Source organism: Dermochelys coriacea, chromosome 23 (assembly GCF_009764565.3).
Source record: "Dermochelys coriacea isolate rDerCor1 chromosome 23, rDerCor1.pri.v4, whole genome shotgun sequence".
Classification (NCBI taxonomy): Eukaryota; Metazoa; Chordata; order Testudines; family Dermochelyidae; genus Dermochelys; species Dermochelys coriacea.
Genome location: NC_050090.1, coordinates 2,826,912 through 2,842,818, shown reverse-complemented (window position 1 = coordinate 2,842,818; position 15,907 = coordinate 2,826,912). Strand labels below are relative to the sequence as shown.

The following is a 15,907-nucleotide window of genomic DNA, read 5'->3' as shown; positions in this document are numbered from 1 at the left end:
CAAAGAGTTTACAATTTAAGCTCAAGACATCAGATGGAGACATCCCCTTCTCATTGTCCAGCATGTGCACTGAATGAGGCAGGAGGCTTGAGGAAAAAAAATAGACTGTACTGATGCAATTAAAGATGGCCTCAGTGTATAGGTCAAAATGGGCAGAGTTGAGGTTCCATGGGGACCCTTAACTTTGTCAATTCCTGCTAGAGGAGCACTTCGGTTTGAAACCTTGAAGTGGTTTTCACACAGTTTTTTGTATCAAATTTCTGAGGTTTTTGATTTGTAAAAGGAAAAACACCAAACCAAAACGATCCTGCCGGGTTTGCTTAAAATCGCAGTAGAACAGCATAGAATGGATGCTTGCTGTGGTAAGGGATCTGGGCTCAGATCTGCCTCATGGCCTCAAAGATCCTACGGAAGGAGAGAGGGATCCTGAACCATGAAACAGCTGAGCTTCTCGGGGATGAGCTATGAGAGGTGAAATGTCGCCATGACGTCAAAACCTCACCATTCTTAGGGTTACCAGATCGCAACTGTGAAAAAAACGGGACAGGGGATGGGGGGAAATAGGCGCCTATGTAAGAAAAAGTCCCAAAAAATGGGACTGTCCCTTTAAAAATGGGACATCTGGTCATCCTAACCATGCTGAGCCTCGAGGAGACCCCTGGGCTGAAGCCCATGGGCCCCTGGGGCTTGAGGTGATCCCCCCCCAGCTCTGGCTTCCTGAGGCAACCCTCGCCCCTGTCTGGACCCATGGCCTTGAGGCGGCCCAGAGTCCATGGCCCCCCAGGGCTTGATGCAACCCCAGGGCCCCGTTAGCCCTGGGGTCTCACAAGGCTCTAACCTCTTGGCTGAGCCCCTCCCTCTCAATCCCCTTTCCTGGCTAATCCCCTCCCTCTGAACCAGCCCCCCCCAGGTGAGCCCCTGCCTCTCAATCCCCACTCCTGGCTAAAACCTCCCTCCCCCTTGACTGAGCCCCTCCCCCTCAATCCTCTCTCCTGGCTAAGCCCCTCCCCCTCAAGCCAGCCCCCCCCCCCCGTGTGACCCTCCCCCACAATCCCCCCTCCAGGCTAAAACTTCCCTCCCCCCCCCGACTGAGCCCCTCCCCCTCAATCCCCCCTCCTGGCTAAGCCCCTCCCCCTCAAACCAGACCCCCTCCCCAGGTGAGCCCCTCCCCCTTAGTCCCCCCTCCTGGCTGAGCCCCTCCCTGAAGCCCCACCCCCTCCCGGCTGAACCCCTCCCCCTAACTCCTCCCACCAATGTGGGCCCCGCCACGGGGAGCGAAACGAGCGAAACGGACTCTGCTCTTGGTCAGCCCGCCCCAAGCCAGCAGGAGACACCAATGAAACGCAGGGGTCGAGGCCGACCTCCAATCAGAGCCCAGAAGGAGACAGGGTGGCGCAGGAGGGCGAGCCGAGGAGTTGACAGGCAGGCGGATGAGCCAGTGAGCGTGGCCAGGGCACGGATTCGCAGGTGAGCGAATAGCTAATAGGATTAACAGGCAGGAATACGAGCCAATCTTAGTGAAGAATTTGTTGAGTGACGTTAATCTTAACCAATGGCATGTCGGAAGCAGCAGAAGAGCTACGCAGTCAGGCCAATCAACGCCCAGAGTTTATTGACTGACGTGCAGATTAATCAATGAAGTGTCGAAAGTGGCAGAAGCGTTGAGCGGATAAGCCAATCAGAATCAAGGGTGTTTTGAGTGACGTTCTGATAAACCAATGGAGTGTCGGAAGCGACTGAAGGGAGCCAATGGCTTTCGGTAGAAGAAGGCGGAGTCTGTGAAAGGTAGTGAAGATGGGCGGGAAGCCGTTTAGATAGACAGCGAGATTAGCCAATCAGCTCGGTGGGCGGGAGGACAGACGCGATTTGCAGCCAATGGAGCGTGGTGAGGGGTATGATAGGCAGGGGAGCGGCCGAAACAGCGCGGCGGGCAGGAGATGGCTGAGCCAATGGCGACGGAGGGCGGGGTGGCAGTTGGCCAAGCGAAAGGACTGGCCAATGAGCGTCGAGGGGGCTCTGAGTGGCGTGGGGCCGGCCCAATAGGGGCGTGTCCGGGCACAGGCTCCGATTCAGGCGCCATGTCGCGGCGGCGGTGGCGGGGTCCGCAGAGCGCGGAGGGCAGCGGCCGGGGTGGGGAGATGGTGAAGATGGCGGCGGCCGGGGGCGGCGGCTCGGGCCGGTATTACGGCGGCGGGGGCGCCGAGGGCGGCCGGGCCCCGAAGCGCCAGAAGACGGAGAACGCGGAGCAGCAGCAGCAGCATGGCCCGGGGGGGGGGCGGCGGCGGAGGGGGCCCCGGAGCGGCCGGAGGGGTGAGGGCAGCGAGGGGGCTGGGACCGTGGTGGGTGAGTGGGGAGGCCCCTGAGGGGCGGGGCTTCATGGATGGGGGAGGGGCGGGGGGCCTGAGGATGGGGGGGGCTCTGAGGGGGAGGGAAGGTGGGGGGCTGCTGGGAATGGGACCCAGATGGGTGCTGGGCGGGGGGGGGGGGCAGAAGGGCAGGGAAGCGGGAGAGGGCTGGAGGAGAGGGAGTTGGGATGTGTGTGGGGGGGTGATGGTGGAGAGGCGGGGGGGGGCAGGGAGAGGGTAGGGGGGCAGATGGGGGGACAATGGGGTGTGGGGGCGAGTCCAGGGCCAAGAGGGGGATTTTGTGTCACGCTCCAAACCCAAGGGAGAAATGTGGGGGGTGGGGGAGGAGGGTCTGGGCATCTGGGTACCTGCAGTTTTTGGCAGTGCCCGTAGGCCAAAAACCAGACCCGCCCATAGGCCAAGGCCTGCAGGGGAAGCTTGTGGGGATGGTGGTGCCTGGCAGCACGCAGGTCTTCGCCTAGCATTAGGTAGAGGGAAATAAAAAGCTGGTTCGCCCAATGCATTGGGGGCTCAGTGCCTGGCATCATCTCTAGGGTGAAGGCATGATGCTTCCCTGCCATGCCGGGATTCATGGGGCTGCCCCTCAGCATTCTGGAGTATCTTCACTGACCCGAAAGCAGGGCCTCAAGTGGAGCTGGCAGAAGCAGAGTGTCTCAGTCTATATGCCTCCAGCAGTCTGGTCTCTGCAGGGTTATCATCCCTGAATCGTCCAGGTCTCTCTTGGTGGTCAAAAAGGGGATGGTGTTTCAGTCACGATAGCTTAATGTTCTCGAAAACCCTTCTTCGTGCTTAAGGTGCCGACTCATGCAGGTGCTTACATATTAAGGCTATAAAACGTGAGCTTGAGTCAGAGAGAGCATAAAACATCTTTTAAAATACTTATTTGCCTCGTGTCTTTAGGAAAACTATGATGATCCCCACAAAACTCCTGCTTCTCCAGTTGTCCACATCAGGGGGCTGATCGATGGTGTTGTGGAAGCTGATCTTGTGGAGGCCCTGCAGGAGTTTGGGCCCATCAGGTAGGGAAAACACGTATTCATCAAGCAGGGAATTTGGATCCATGTATGATTCAGTACTAATTTCAGCCTTCACATTTCTTTTTGCATTAATTTTACCTGGGCACTGAAAACAATAATAGTTAGTACAGTTAAATGTTAATTAGCCAGCTCTCCATTTGCTGTATGTTTGAAAGCTAACTTAGGTTCTCTCCTCCCTAGTTATGTGGTGGTGATGCCTAAGAAGAGACAGGCCCTAGTGGAATTTGAGGATATTCTCGGTGCCTGCAATGCTGTGAACTACGCAGCAGACAACCAGATCTACATAGCAGGGCACCCTGCATTTGTCAACTATTCCACCAGTCAGAAAATATCCCGCCCTGGAGACACAGATGATTCAAGAGGAGTCAACAATGTGCTGCTCTTCACTATCCTAAACCCCATCTATTCGATTACAACGGTGTGTGGTGGTTCTAATTCCAGGTTCCCTTAGTGTGATAGATCTCTCTAACCCTGGGCAATCTGAGTCCATCCTTGCAGAATGCATCATAGCCCAAGTACTTGATTGCATATACCAATGCAAGAGGAAGTTTGAGATATGTTGGAGAATTAATCCGCATCTGTTTTGTGGTCTTGCTTTAAGTATCTGAATTAGTTTGTGCAAGCCCGCTTAACTTAGAAATGGGATATTCTAAGGCAAATTCAAGGGAATAATGATTACACTGAATTGAAATGAGAGAGTATATTTGCAGATTTGGATGAAGAAAAATTACTAGCTAGCCATGTAGAATATCTATGCATGCTGTGCAAATTTCGTAGCTATCAAAACCTCAATCCTCAGCTGCAGTGGTCTTGCTATCCAAGTGCTTTTGAATGCAGACTGTCAGTTGTAGCCACATCTTGTGGTGATGCTGCAGGCAAGGTCTGCTGCAGTCTGCTTTCTAGAGCTGAAAAGCTAGGCCATTATTGCGATGTCATTTCTTAAACTCTTCTTAAAGTGTTTCCTATATTATCTTGTCTCTTTCCCTTCCACAGGACGTGCTGTATACCATCTGCAACCCATGTGGTCCTGTGCAAAGGATTGTTATCTTCAGGAAGAATGGGGTCCAGGCCATGGTGGAATATCCTTTTTCACATGCTCTTCAGTGTTTGTCCATATTTTGCCCCACTAAAGTTGATCCTAACTCAATGTTGGGTTCAGACTGAACTGTTGAAGTTTTCAGATTCTAGCAGATTAGAAACCCTCTCACTCAGTGCTTCTTGTCAGAATGCTTATACTCCAAGTGAGAAGTTATTTTGAATGTAGGCACAGGGGACTTGCATCTTGTACGTCCTTAACAAAAGATGATTAATTTAGAAATAATATGAAAATTCACTACTTTTATTATGGGTGTCCCTTAGTGACTACAGCAAGCAGCTGAGAGCAAGAACGTTCTGTACTTGCTTCTACTATTGACTATTTATTCTGGGCAGGAGTACTTTGATCCCTCTGCCTTAAATCTCCAGCAACAAAAGAGAGATGATGACTATACTCGGGGTTGTATGGTTTGTAAAGTGTTATGCAAGCACAAAATAGTATATGGAGCCCTTTTAACAGCAGAAGAAATCAGGAAGCAGACATTAGCAGCCTGCATATGTGAGGATCTCCTCATGATTGGATCAGTTATCCTGCTCTTAAAGAATTGCTGCACGTCTGTACTAAATATGCTAAGTATTCTAAAGATTTCCTTAATGTACTAAACGTTTGACTCTGTGCAGAGTGCGCAGAGAGCCAAGGCATCTCTGAATGGTGCTGATATTTACTCTGGGTGTTGCACTCTAAAGATTGAATATGCCAAGGTAAGTAACTGAAAACATGGATAGGTACTTCATGAGTTGCGCCTGTCAGTGTGTTGGATTGAATGCAGAGCATCTGTACAAAATTATATAGCAGAGTTGTGGAAAAGCTAGCTTAACTCTCTCAAGCTCCAACTTTTTTCACAATTTTTTCCTCCTTATCAGAAATACAGACCTGTACCTCTGTGTGGATGTAAAAATAACAGGGAGACAACATTAGAGCAGGAAACTTTGACTCCTGCTTTCTCCTTTCTTCCTTGGGAGGAAGAGTTTTTTCTTCTAGTGGTTAGAACAAGGGAATGGGATCTAGGACTCGTGGGTTCTGTATGTGTGACTTCCTGTGTGAGCTTGAGCAAGTCGCTTCTCTTTTTTTTTTAAATGGGAATAATTATCTAACTTTTGAGGAAGCTGTAAGGCTTATTTAGCATGAAGATTGCTTTGAGATCCTTGAATGACAGATGCAATAGCATGGCCATCTCCTGTAGCTTTTTAAATTCTTCTGTCCTGCCTAGAACTCTCACCTTGCAAAATTGAGTAATGGTAGGGGTGGTTGTTTTTGCAGCCCACACGTTTGAATGTGTTCAAGAATGACCAGGACACCTGGGATTACACAAACCCCAATCTCAGTGGACAAGGTAACCTTGATGGACTGCTTTGTAACTATACACAAACTTTGCTTGTCAGTTGACTCGCGCACTTCATATCTGACTCATGTTATGTAATGCCATTGGCCTGCCTCCTAACTTCAGTTACCTAAATTCAAACATGATGTAATTTTGCCAATGCAAAATAGGGGGAAGAGTGCTTGTTCAGTTTATCTTAAAATCAAACATTTGTCACCAGGGAGTCTCACGGGTGGCTTATGCTGTGTATTTGCTGCCTAACTTCATCAGTTAAATGTTAGGAATTAAGGAACCCAATGCATAAGTGGTTTAAGAAGTTTCTGGGCAAGGGTAGTCTTCAGGGGCAAGCAAGGGCTTAGTACCACTGCTTTCTTACATGGGAGATTTACAGCTTGTCAACTGATGCAGCTACAGGCTGTTTGTGCCTGATTTTCAAAACTGAGCTGTGTTGCTATTGCTAGTCTTTCATTATGCTGGAAAGTAACAAGAAAATTTTCCTTGAGCTGTTGCATAGTTATCACACGGCTAAAGGATAGTAGAATGTGGGGCCTGGGTTATAATTCACAGGGGTGTGGGTGAACATTTTATACAAATGTAACTTGAACATGGAGGGAAATGTAAAAAAAATCTGTAAAAGACTGTCTGCTCCCATCTTTGGAAGCATTGGAAAGGAACAGATCCCTTTCCTTTCCAAATTGAGTGCTGCGAATTAGTTACACAGAATCTGTGTGATGCCGAACAGTGATGTGTATTATTCAAATTGTAGCCATAGATCTCTACTTCAGACTGTTACAATTATGGTCAAGCTTATCTAGAAACCCCTTGCTTGGGTTTTTGCAACTTATGTATACTGTGTGGAGGAGTGTGAAATAAATAGCTGGTGTTGAGTTACTGTTTGAGCAGCTCTCGCATCAGTTGAAGCAGTTGCATCTCTTATGTTTCCCTTTATTTATTTTTTTTTAAATGGTACAATCTGCTTGGCAGTATTGTCTTGCTTCGTGTTTTAAAACCAGGGTGTGGAGCTATTTGTGGTCCCAGCTGATATGAATTTAGAGGTCCCTCCAGAATTGGGTGTTTTCCCTTCAGAGAGATTGCTTTTGTCCCCTCTAAGGAATCTTGGGAAGGCTACTTAGGACTCCTGCCAGTCCCTACCATGCTGCATTATTGCCTCAAAAGGCAGTTCTTCCTACTCATTTCATGATGAGACGTGCAGCCTCCAAGGGTCCCTGCGCAGTGTGGCCCAAGGTGCTGAGTAAGGGCCTGGCAGGCTGGAGTATCTCCCACATGGTGGACACCCCTGTTTTTAAAAGATGAAAACTTACTAAGATACAGAAGCAAGCAATGGCATTACATGACTTAACAAAAACATAAACAAATTTCTCCTCCAAGGTACATAACTAGAAGATGTGCAGAGCCGCAGGGGCTAGTTGCAGGGCTGTGCATTTATTTAGATGCATCTTGGCTTTCTTGATATGAGGCTGGGAAACGAGGGTGGTGTATTATCCTGGCCTTTCCCAGCTCTGAGCAGTTATTACATATAACCCTGGGGGACCGTACTACAGTGGACGTCCCGAATTGGCTGTGGCCTGCCTCTGCACATTCCTCACACCACACAGTGTAGAAACCTCACTAGCTCTTCCTGGAGAAAACATGCATCATCCTTACGTACCAGAAACAGCAGCAGATTGAGCTCATTACATCAAGAACACAACACCGTGGTCCAAGAAACATCTACAAGCACAGAGAGAGAGAGAGAGAAAGAGGCGCACCATGCCACAGCAGACATTATTCTTACTAATCAAAACCAAACAAAACTCTGAACCCAAGAATGTACACAGAACTAGGAAACACAGAACAGAGGGTTCTCAAAACAAGTCCACCAGCGCATTTCGGAGAATGGACTAGATCTCAGTGGCCATCCAAGACATAGGATGCTCTCCATATCAACATGGTTTGGTTTGGGAGGGCAGTTTTTTTGTTATACTGCTTTCCTGCAGTCCTCAGCTGCCAACATATCAGCGCCAAGTGGAGACAAAAAAACCAAAAACAAACCAAAGGCACACAGATACCTAAGAGGCTGTAGCTGGGGTGTGCAGTCTGGTGCATGCGTGCATAACGGGGGCATTTGACCCAAGGCACATTCCATTACAGAGGAGACACGCACACTGGAGAACTACACAGAGCCAGAAGCACCATTTTGTTACAGCACCACACAAATTCAGGAGATGAAACATGGAAGGAACACTCTCATTTATACACCTTTATGTCCTCTTTCTTGATATCTTCTGAGGACAAAACATCTGTGAGACCTTTTAAAGATTTTACTTTAAAAAAAATTTTGTAGCAGTTTTGTGCCTTTGACTTGTATTTATGACTCTGAAACCATGTGATGCAGGGTCGCAGTGTATGTTTGATGGGACGCCATCTTTCAGAACTGTGCTAACTCACTGTTGAAGCGTCCAATGGTAAGAGAAATACAGAATTTTTATGTGACAATGGACATTGTACTGTGTACTCCTGCTGTAAGTAGCCCTTTTCAATCTTTGTAATGACTGATTGTTGGAATAAACCTGTATGAAACTCGGTTGTGTTTTAAAAAACAAAGAAACTGTATGGTTACATGAATGTTACGCATTGTATATGATGGCTCATTTTAACTTATTACTACTGTTGCTTTGCTACCATGCTTGTATAAGTCTCTCACTTACTCCCCCTTCCTGTGCTTGGGTGGGGAGATATTTTCTTATTTTTTTTTCCATTGCTATAAAGAACTAGCAGTGTCCTGGAGGCAGGTGTACTTCAGTATTGTTTCAATCACGAAATCAACTGGGACACTCTTGCTTTTGTTTTTTTTTCCCTTGTCAGTCATGCCTACCTTGTAATCCGCTTTGACGTGCCCAGCTCTCTAGTCAGCTGTATTTGTTCTAAGCTTTTAACTCAGACACAGATTGCGTTACAAGATGTTGTAACTTGTCTGTGTAGGTTCAGAAATAGGAGTCGTAGTCATGACTGTGTGGCGGTAGTTGTAACAAATGAAACTGTAAATGTGTGTCCTACAAACTAACCTCTTGTTAAAATAGGTCAGTCTGGCCCATTAGCCTAGGGCAGCGTCATGTTGTAGGTCTGTGGCTGGGATCTCAGCAGAGATGGCGCTGCCCCAGCCAAAGGGGTCTGTGGTCCCTGCTTGGAGCAGGGTTGGAAAACTCTGGAGGGAGCTGGATCCAACCCTCCTTGCCTTTGAGGAGAGTCAGTCCTCATAATACCAGGCCTTAGGTGAAGTGGAGACCCTGAGGGGGAGGGGAGTTTAATCTCCCCCTGCCAGACAAACCTTAAAATGTTGGAGGCAGTTGTTGGCTAGAAAATGGTTTAAACCTCCTGGGTAGCAGGGGTCACACTGTGATTTAAAAGAAGCTAGGGACTTAAATGACTCTGGTAGCGTACAGGTAAACCCCAGGTGAACAACCGAGTGAAGCATTGTTCCTCTCTGGTTACATTTTTAACCCATCCTTCTTTCTCTAGGAGATCCTGGTGGTAACCCTAACAAGCGTCAGAGACAGCCCCCTCTCCTTGGGGACCACCCTGCAGAATATGGTATGGATCTGGTGTGCAAGCTAGCTTCAGTGGGAGTGTCTTGCTCTAATGTTAATGGCTCTCACGTGTTGCCTCTACTCCCGGTGTCTCCACAGGAGGACCTCATGGTGGATACCACAGTCATTATCACGATGAGGGTTACGGCCCTCCGCCACCTCACTATGAAGGGAGAAGGATGGGCCCTCCTGTTGGTGGCCACCGCAGGGGCCCAAGCCGCTATGGCCCTCAGTATGGACATCCTCCTCCCCCTCCTCCACCCCCAGAGTATGGCCCTCATGCTGACAGCCCTGTGCTGATGGTGTACGGCTTAGACCAGTCCAAGATGAACTGTGATAGGGTCTTCAATGTCTTCTGCCTCTATGGGAATGTAGAAAAGGTGAGAGGGGAAAATTAATGGCTTGTTCTCATAGTCTTGTGTAGACTGATATCTTTGATCCTTTACACGTGTCTGGCAGAGTTCTGGTTCCTGTGCTCGGGCTTGGGATTTCTGTTTCTAGGTAGCCTTACTTGCTTCCCACCAAGTCTGTTGGCTTGGCTTTGAAATTGGTGGTGTGCAGTTTGGCTGTGAAACAAAACTCCTTCACAGTATCTTGTGATCTCTGCTTGAGCAAACAGGGCTCAAATAAGCCAGAAGCGTAAATCTGTTATGCTGGGGCTATGGGATAGCTCCTTGTTTGCAAACAGTCTCTAGCAGGCTAATTGAAAATACCCCCGGTCTCTGGAGACATAAGCTTGACTGGAAGAGTGCAGTGATCATGGAAGAGTTTGCGTCTTCAAAGTGGTGGGACATGGGGGTTAAGGAATGGGTGGAGCAATTCACTCAAATCATGTGAAATAAGAAGCAGAGCTTGAAGGCTGACTCTGAAATGGATCAGTCTGAAGCAGTTTAGTTTAAATGTGTAGAACCCAGGTTTGCAGTGTTGTAGCCGTATTGATCCCAGGATATTGCAGAGACAAAGTGGGTGACATAGTATCTTTTATTGGACAAACTTCTGTTGGTGAAAGACAAGCTTTTGAGGTTACACAGACCTGAAGAACTGTGTAAGCTCAAAAACTTGTCTTTCACCAACAGAAGTTGGTCCAATTAAAGATATTGACTCACCCACCTTTCCTCTCAAACCCTTGTGATCTTTCTAAATTTCCCCTCTAACGAATGTAAACATCCTGTGCTCACATCAAGGGTGTGTTGTATCTTAGGTGAAGTTCATGAAGAGCAAGCCAGGCGCAGCCATGGTGGAGATGGCAGATGGCTATGCTGTGGATCGAGCAATCACCCACCTCAACAACAACTTCATGTTTGGACAGAAGCTGAATGTGTGGTGGGTCTCTTTCCAGATGCTTTGTGGTCTTGATGTCTGGTGAGATCTTAGGGGGGAGCTTGATCCCCAGCAGAAAGCTATGCATATAGTGACAAGCTGTGCCTTTCTCTGCTTGTAGTGTATCCAAGCAGCAAGCCATCATGCCTGGTCAGTCTTACGGGCTTGAGGATGGCTCGTGCAGCTACAAGGACTTCAGTGGCTCTCGAAATAACAGGTTTTCGACCCCAGAGCAGGCAGCAAAGAACAGGATCCAACATCCTAGCAATGTGCTTCACTTCTTCAATGCTCCTCTGGAGGTGACAGAAGACAACTTTTATGAGGTAAACTTTATCAGACTGTACAGTTGCCCTCAGCTCTTCGTTGTCTGATTAACATTCTTCCCTCTTCTTCATGGTACAGTCTCAGATTTGAGTCTCATACCTTGCTTTTGCCTACAGCTCCTAGTTTGGTGTGGAGCTCCATCCTGATGAACGCTCCTGGGTTCTAGTGGAAAGGATACATTCAGTAATAATGAGCTTAGAATGTAGATATTGTTCCTGTGTGGCTAGAACATGAGGTAGAACCCAGTTTTCCTGGGTAACCCTTTTCCACTGAATCATTAGGACTTGCTCAAGGTCACTTCCCATCTTTGTCTTGCCAAACAGAAGAATTTTGACCTCAAATGGTGGTCAAGGCTTAATATGATGATCTACTTTGAGAACTTGAGGGGACTGTCACTCAACGAGCACGTGTACGCACCAAGCAGAAGCCTTCCATGTTGTGTCTTAATCAGTTTTGCTCTGTGTAAGTGGTGTTCTTTCATAAGGCACAGCATGCGGGGTTACGCTTTAAATTGTGAAAGTTTCCAGTGACCCATAGTGTGTGTGTGTGGTTTTAAAAAAAGCAAAGGTAAAATTCTCATATGATAGCTGTTTTGATATGGTGCCCACACTATTCAGTGGTATCTTTCTGAACTGAAAAAAACTCTTGCAACTTTTTAACTGGAGAATTCTGATATAGGTACTGTAATGAGCAACCAAAGTGTCTAATTAGTTGGAGTACATGGAAGGGTGTTAATTATTTGTATTACCATAGCACTGAGGAGCCTGCTCATGGATCTGGATCCCATTATGCTAGGCGAGTGATAAATTTGTAATCTATTGGCCTTGATGAAGTTTGGCTTATAGATGATTGAGCTGTATTTACGCTTTGATTCTCAAAGCTGTTGTGTTACTATCTCTGAATACTTGTTTGTCTTCCCATTAGATCTGTGATGAGCTGGGAGCGAAGAGGCCGGCTTCTGTCAAGGTGTTTTCAGGGAAAAGTAAGTAAGCCTTTAAACATGGTGAAACTTCCCTTAGGGACTAGGGAAAAATGGTTGCTTAGTCAAGAGGTGAACTTCTAAACTAAAGGAGCAACAAAATTTTATTGGGGAAACCTTGGGGATGCTTGTGAGCGGCTGTTTGACGGTCAGGTCCAGAATGCAGGTTTCAGTGCACTCTTACTCCTCCTGCCAGTAAGGTTGGGGCACAGGTGATAAATTGCATTGTATTGCTGTGTTGTCTGAGTGGCATACCCAGCTTTAGTCATTAGAGTTGCAGTCTTGAACTGCAGTTTAGAGTCTTAGCCATCAAGCCTTTATTTAGCAAGCTGTCCACACATAAAGGGAGATGAGAATGAACATGCATTAGCAGAAGCCACTTGGGTTGAATTATTCTGCTGAGCAAGCATGGCTCCCCATGATTTCCCCGTGTTACACTGCCTTTCCATCAGAGGACTGGATTAGGGGATGGGAAGACGAATGACTACCTGTGAACGGACCGTGTGCATGATTTGGACCTGAGCGTATAAAAATGGGGGGTGGGTCAGGAAATGTCTTGAGTGGAACCAATCCCATTAGACTGCTAGATTCAACCCAACAGATCCTTACTGGGTTTGGTGTGTGGGTGGCTGGGTGGTGTCGGTGGTCTGTGATAGACAAGAGGTCAGACTAGATGGTGTCCCTAGTCTCTGTTTGCCAGAAGCTGGGAATGGGCGACGGGATGGATCACTTGATGATTCCCTGTTCTGTTCGTTCCTTCTGGTGCACCTGGCATTGGCCATTGTTGGAAGACAGGAGACTGGGCTAGATGGACCTTTGGTCTGACCCAATATGGCTGTTCTTGGATGATCTTGTGGTCCCTTCTGGCCTTTAAACTCTGACAATTAACACCTCCCTCCTTAGGAGCAAATGCAATAATACGCATTTTATGGGGGTGTTACTGCTCCCTCAGAGCTGCTGTTGCTTTGCATGCGGCATCCTCTGCAGTGTTCCTAGTCCAGATGTCAGAGGCCGATGAGAATGGGGCCCAGAGCTCTTGTATAGCAATGTGGAGCATTAGCATGTGCTGTTCTACCTTGTCCTGCTTGTATAGTGATGTACGCACACTTGTAACCTCCAGTGTTCCGTCCAGGTGAAAGAAGCTCCTCTGGTTTGTTGGAATGGGATTCAAAAAGCGATGCGCTAGAGACCCTGTCATTCCTGAACCATTACCAGATGAAAAATCCAAGTAAGATGTGCATGCACTCAAGCTTTGGGGGGCTCGTCTTAATCTGTGAGCCTGGGTTCAGGAACAGGGGACAGTGATGGAGCATATGCTTTCCTGTTCTCCTTGATAGTCATCTGTAATTCTATCCACAGCCAGACTTGATTAAGCTAAAGTTAAGATTGCTGATGCTTATCACAACTTCCCATACGAACAACTGTAAGCATCAGCCGAGAGTCTTAACAGGATGTGGTCAGAAGCCTGGTCCAATAAATGCTGTGGTTCGTTGTCATCTGAAATTGCCATGGTTTCTGTCAGAGGGAGTTGCTATGCTAATATGATGGAGCGTTCCCATCTTCTCCACTTCATGCCTCTGTTTGAACTGAAATTCGGCATGCTGCACTTAACAGATAGTGTGGGTGGGAGGGGGCATGGTCCTGCTGCTTAGGAGGGAGCTGGGACTCTCAAGGGTTTTATTCTCTGCTCTGTCATTGACTTGCTAAGTGACCTTGAACAATGTGCTTAATCTATCCACCCATCTGCAAAAAGGAGATAATACTTCTAACCTCACTGAGGGAGGGATGGGACTTAATGCATATAAAGAGCTTTTAGATCCTTCATATTAAATGGTGCTAGACATGAGAGAGAGAATCTCTGGGGCAAAAAATAAATCTTTATCCTGTTTTGTTCTCGTCTTAGATGGGCCATACCCGTACACGCTGAAACTCTGTTTCTCAACTGCTCAGCATGCCTCATAAGCGCTGCCCAGGTTGGGCCAGGAGCAGGAGATTCCTTCCGTTCTTTCTGCTGCCTTTCAAAAAGTTCTTGTATTCCTTTTTTTAATGCTCCAGTTTAGTAGAGGCTACCCATAGCGAAGACATGTCAACTGGGAGAAGTGAAGTGGTCTGTATCCCAGATACCTTCAGTTTTTAAAATGATTGTACATGTGATTTGTTTTCCCGTTCATATTTTGTGCTGCTTGTGTTACTGGCACATTTCAATAAAACAGTTTGGAAAATAAATATTACCTGTGTTTGATCCTAAATATCAGAGTGGCATCAAGAGTATGTTCCCTTAGGCTCCTGAGGTTAGTAAACTGAGAATGGTCTGCGGCTTTCCTGTTCATTGTAGGGAACAAAAGCAAGTCATAACTGAGAGCTTCAATTTGTGACATCACTCATCAGTGTAGGTTTGACATGAGACTTCATTAGTTTGAAACTAGCCCAAACCTTCTCCTGAGATAAGGTGTTAATATCCAGAGCACCACTTGCATGTTCTTGTTGTTCCTCACTTTGTTGTTTCAATTTTTGAAGTGCTATTACTGAGAACTGTACTGCTAAATAAGGTTCGTTTTCAAAGAGAGTTCACCATGAGTGGGAAATGGAGCTTTGTTTCCCATTAGATGGAAACCTTATGCCATAACTATGCATGGTGCTTTAGGTGGAAACCTTACCTTTTAATTTGTATAACATCTAAAAGCACGATGCATACTAATGTAAGACGATGTCCGTTTCTGAACCTGTATGATAGAGTAACACAGACTACAAACCGCAGCCACATGCTTGCCAATTAAAAGAAAACTGAAATCTGTCTTCTAAAAGAATTCCTGAGACAGATTTAGAGTGCATAATGAATGCTTTGAAATGTAATTCATTGAGGAGGTTGGGATGATTATTTTTCGGGATGTTACAGACAACAACTTAAACAGATCTGGTGTTAAAGAAATAGCATCTTGCATCATGAAGTGTTCTACACCTATGCAGCACCATGGAAATGCAGCTGTCTTTGGGGTGTAGGTTATTTCCTCTCCTCACCCCGTGCAGTCTGACATTGGGGCATAAGTCTTGTCTTTGAAAAGTATTCAGTGGGATTTCTAATGTCTATGCCCCTGATGAGGCTTGAGGCTTTTCAGGTTTTCTCTGAAAGCCCTGCATGCGTGACAGTCAATCCAGAAACTGGCGTACATCAGTAGTTCTGGAGAACATGTAGGTGTACGGAAAGCTGACTGGGAGTTTCTGTTCTTTCAATTCTATTAATCAACAGCTAAAAACACACTAACTTCTTAATGTTACTTCTCCAAGCAAGCAATTGCTGTAGCTACCCTAGCGGTGCCGTGTGAGATCTGCACATCTGTAAGAATGGCCATATTGATTCAGACCAACGGTCCATCTAGCCCACTGTCCTGCCTTCACGAAGGGCCAGTGCCAGATGCTTCAGAAGGAATGAACAGAGGGCAATTATAGAGTGATCCATCCCCTGTTGCCAGGCCCAGCTTCTGGCAGTCGGAGGTTTAGGGACACTCAAACATGGGGTTATGTCCTAAATTCTCTGTAAGCTGCGTAGCCACACAGCAGCCTATTTAGCACTACACAAGTGCTCAGGGAACCCGGATGGGGGAGGAGCACCCCTCCATTGGCTCCAACCTAGCCCGCCCCACAACCTGCTGCGGTGGTCCGGATCTGCTGTGGCTGACATGCCCTTCCACAGGCCCCAACTCTTCTGTGGCCCAGGGCTGTGCTGCCCAGGAGCAGCTAGGGCGACCTGGCCTGGACCTGCTGGGGCCAGGGAAGGGGTGCCTATCCTGCAGCCCCTGCCGTGGGGGGGAGAAGAGAGCTGGGGGGAGTCCTCTTTTCCCTGCTGTAGCTGCGGAGCACCCTCCTGCACCCAAACTCC

General features: G+C 47.4%; 1 protein-coding gene across 2 annotated transcripts; it reads left to right on the top strand.

Moving 5' to 3' along the window:
- Window positions 1-2,071: 2,071 nt before the first annotated feature.
- HNRNPL (heterogeneous nuclear ribonucleoprotein L) lies at window positions 2,072-14,256 on the top strand. 2 transcript variants are annotated; one of them, XM_038381678.2, is made up of 13 exons: window positions 2,072-2,310; window positions 3,267-3,385; window positions 3,584-3,821; window positions 4,397-4,482; window positions 5,104-5,200; window positions 5,760-5,832; window positions 9,340-9,411; window positions 9,507-9,787; window positions 10,609-10,730; window positions 10,849-11,050; window positions 11,976-12,033; window positions 13,151-13,258; window positions 13,934-14,256. In XM_038381678.2, the coding sequence occupies exons 1-13, from the start codon at window positions 2,260-2,262 to the stop codon at window positions 13,990-13,992; spliced, it is 1,566 nt and encodes a 521-aa protein (XP_038237606.2). In that variant the 5' UTR covers window positions 2,072-2,259; the 3' UTR covers window positions 13,993-14,256. The 2 variants fall into 2 exon arrangements, with proteins under 2 accessions (XP_038237606.2, XP_038237608.1); XM_038381680.2 differs by having other exon boundaries at window positions 2,285-2,310; window positions 13,163-13,258.
- Window positions 14,257-15,907: the final 1,651 nt, after the last annotated feature.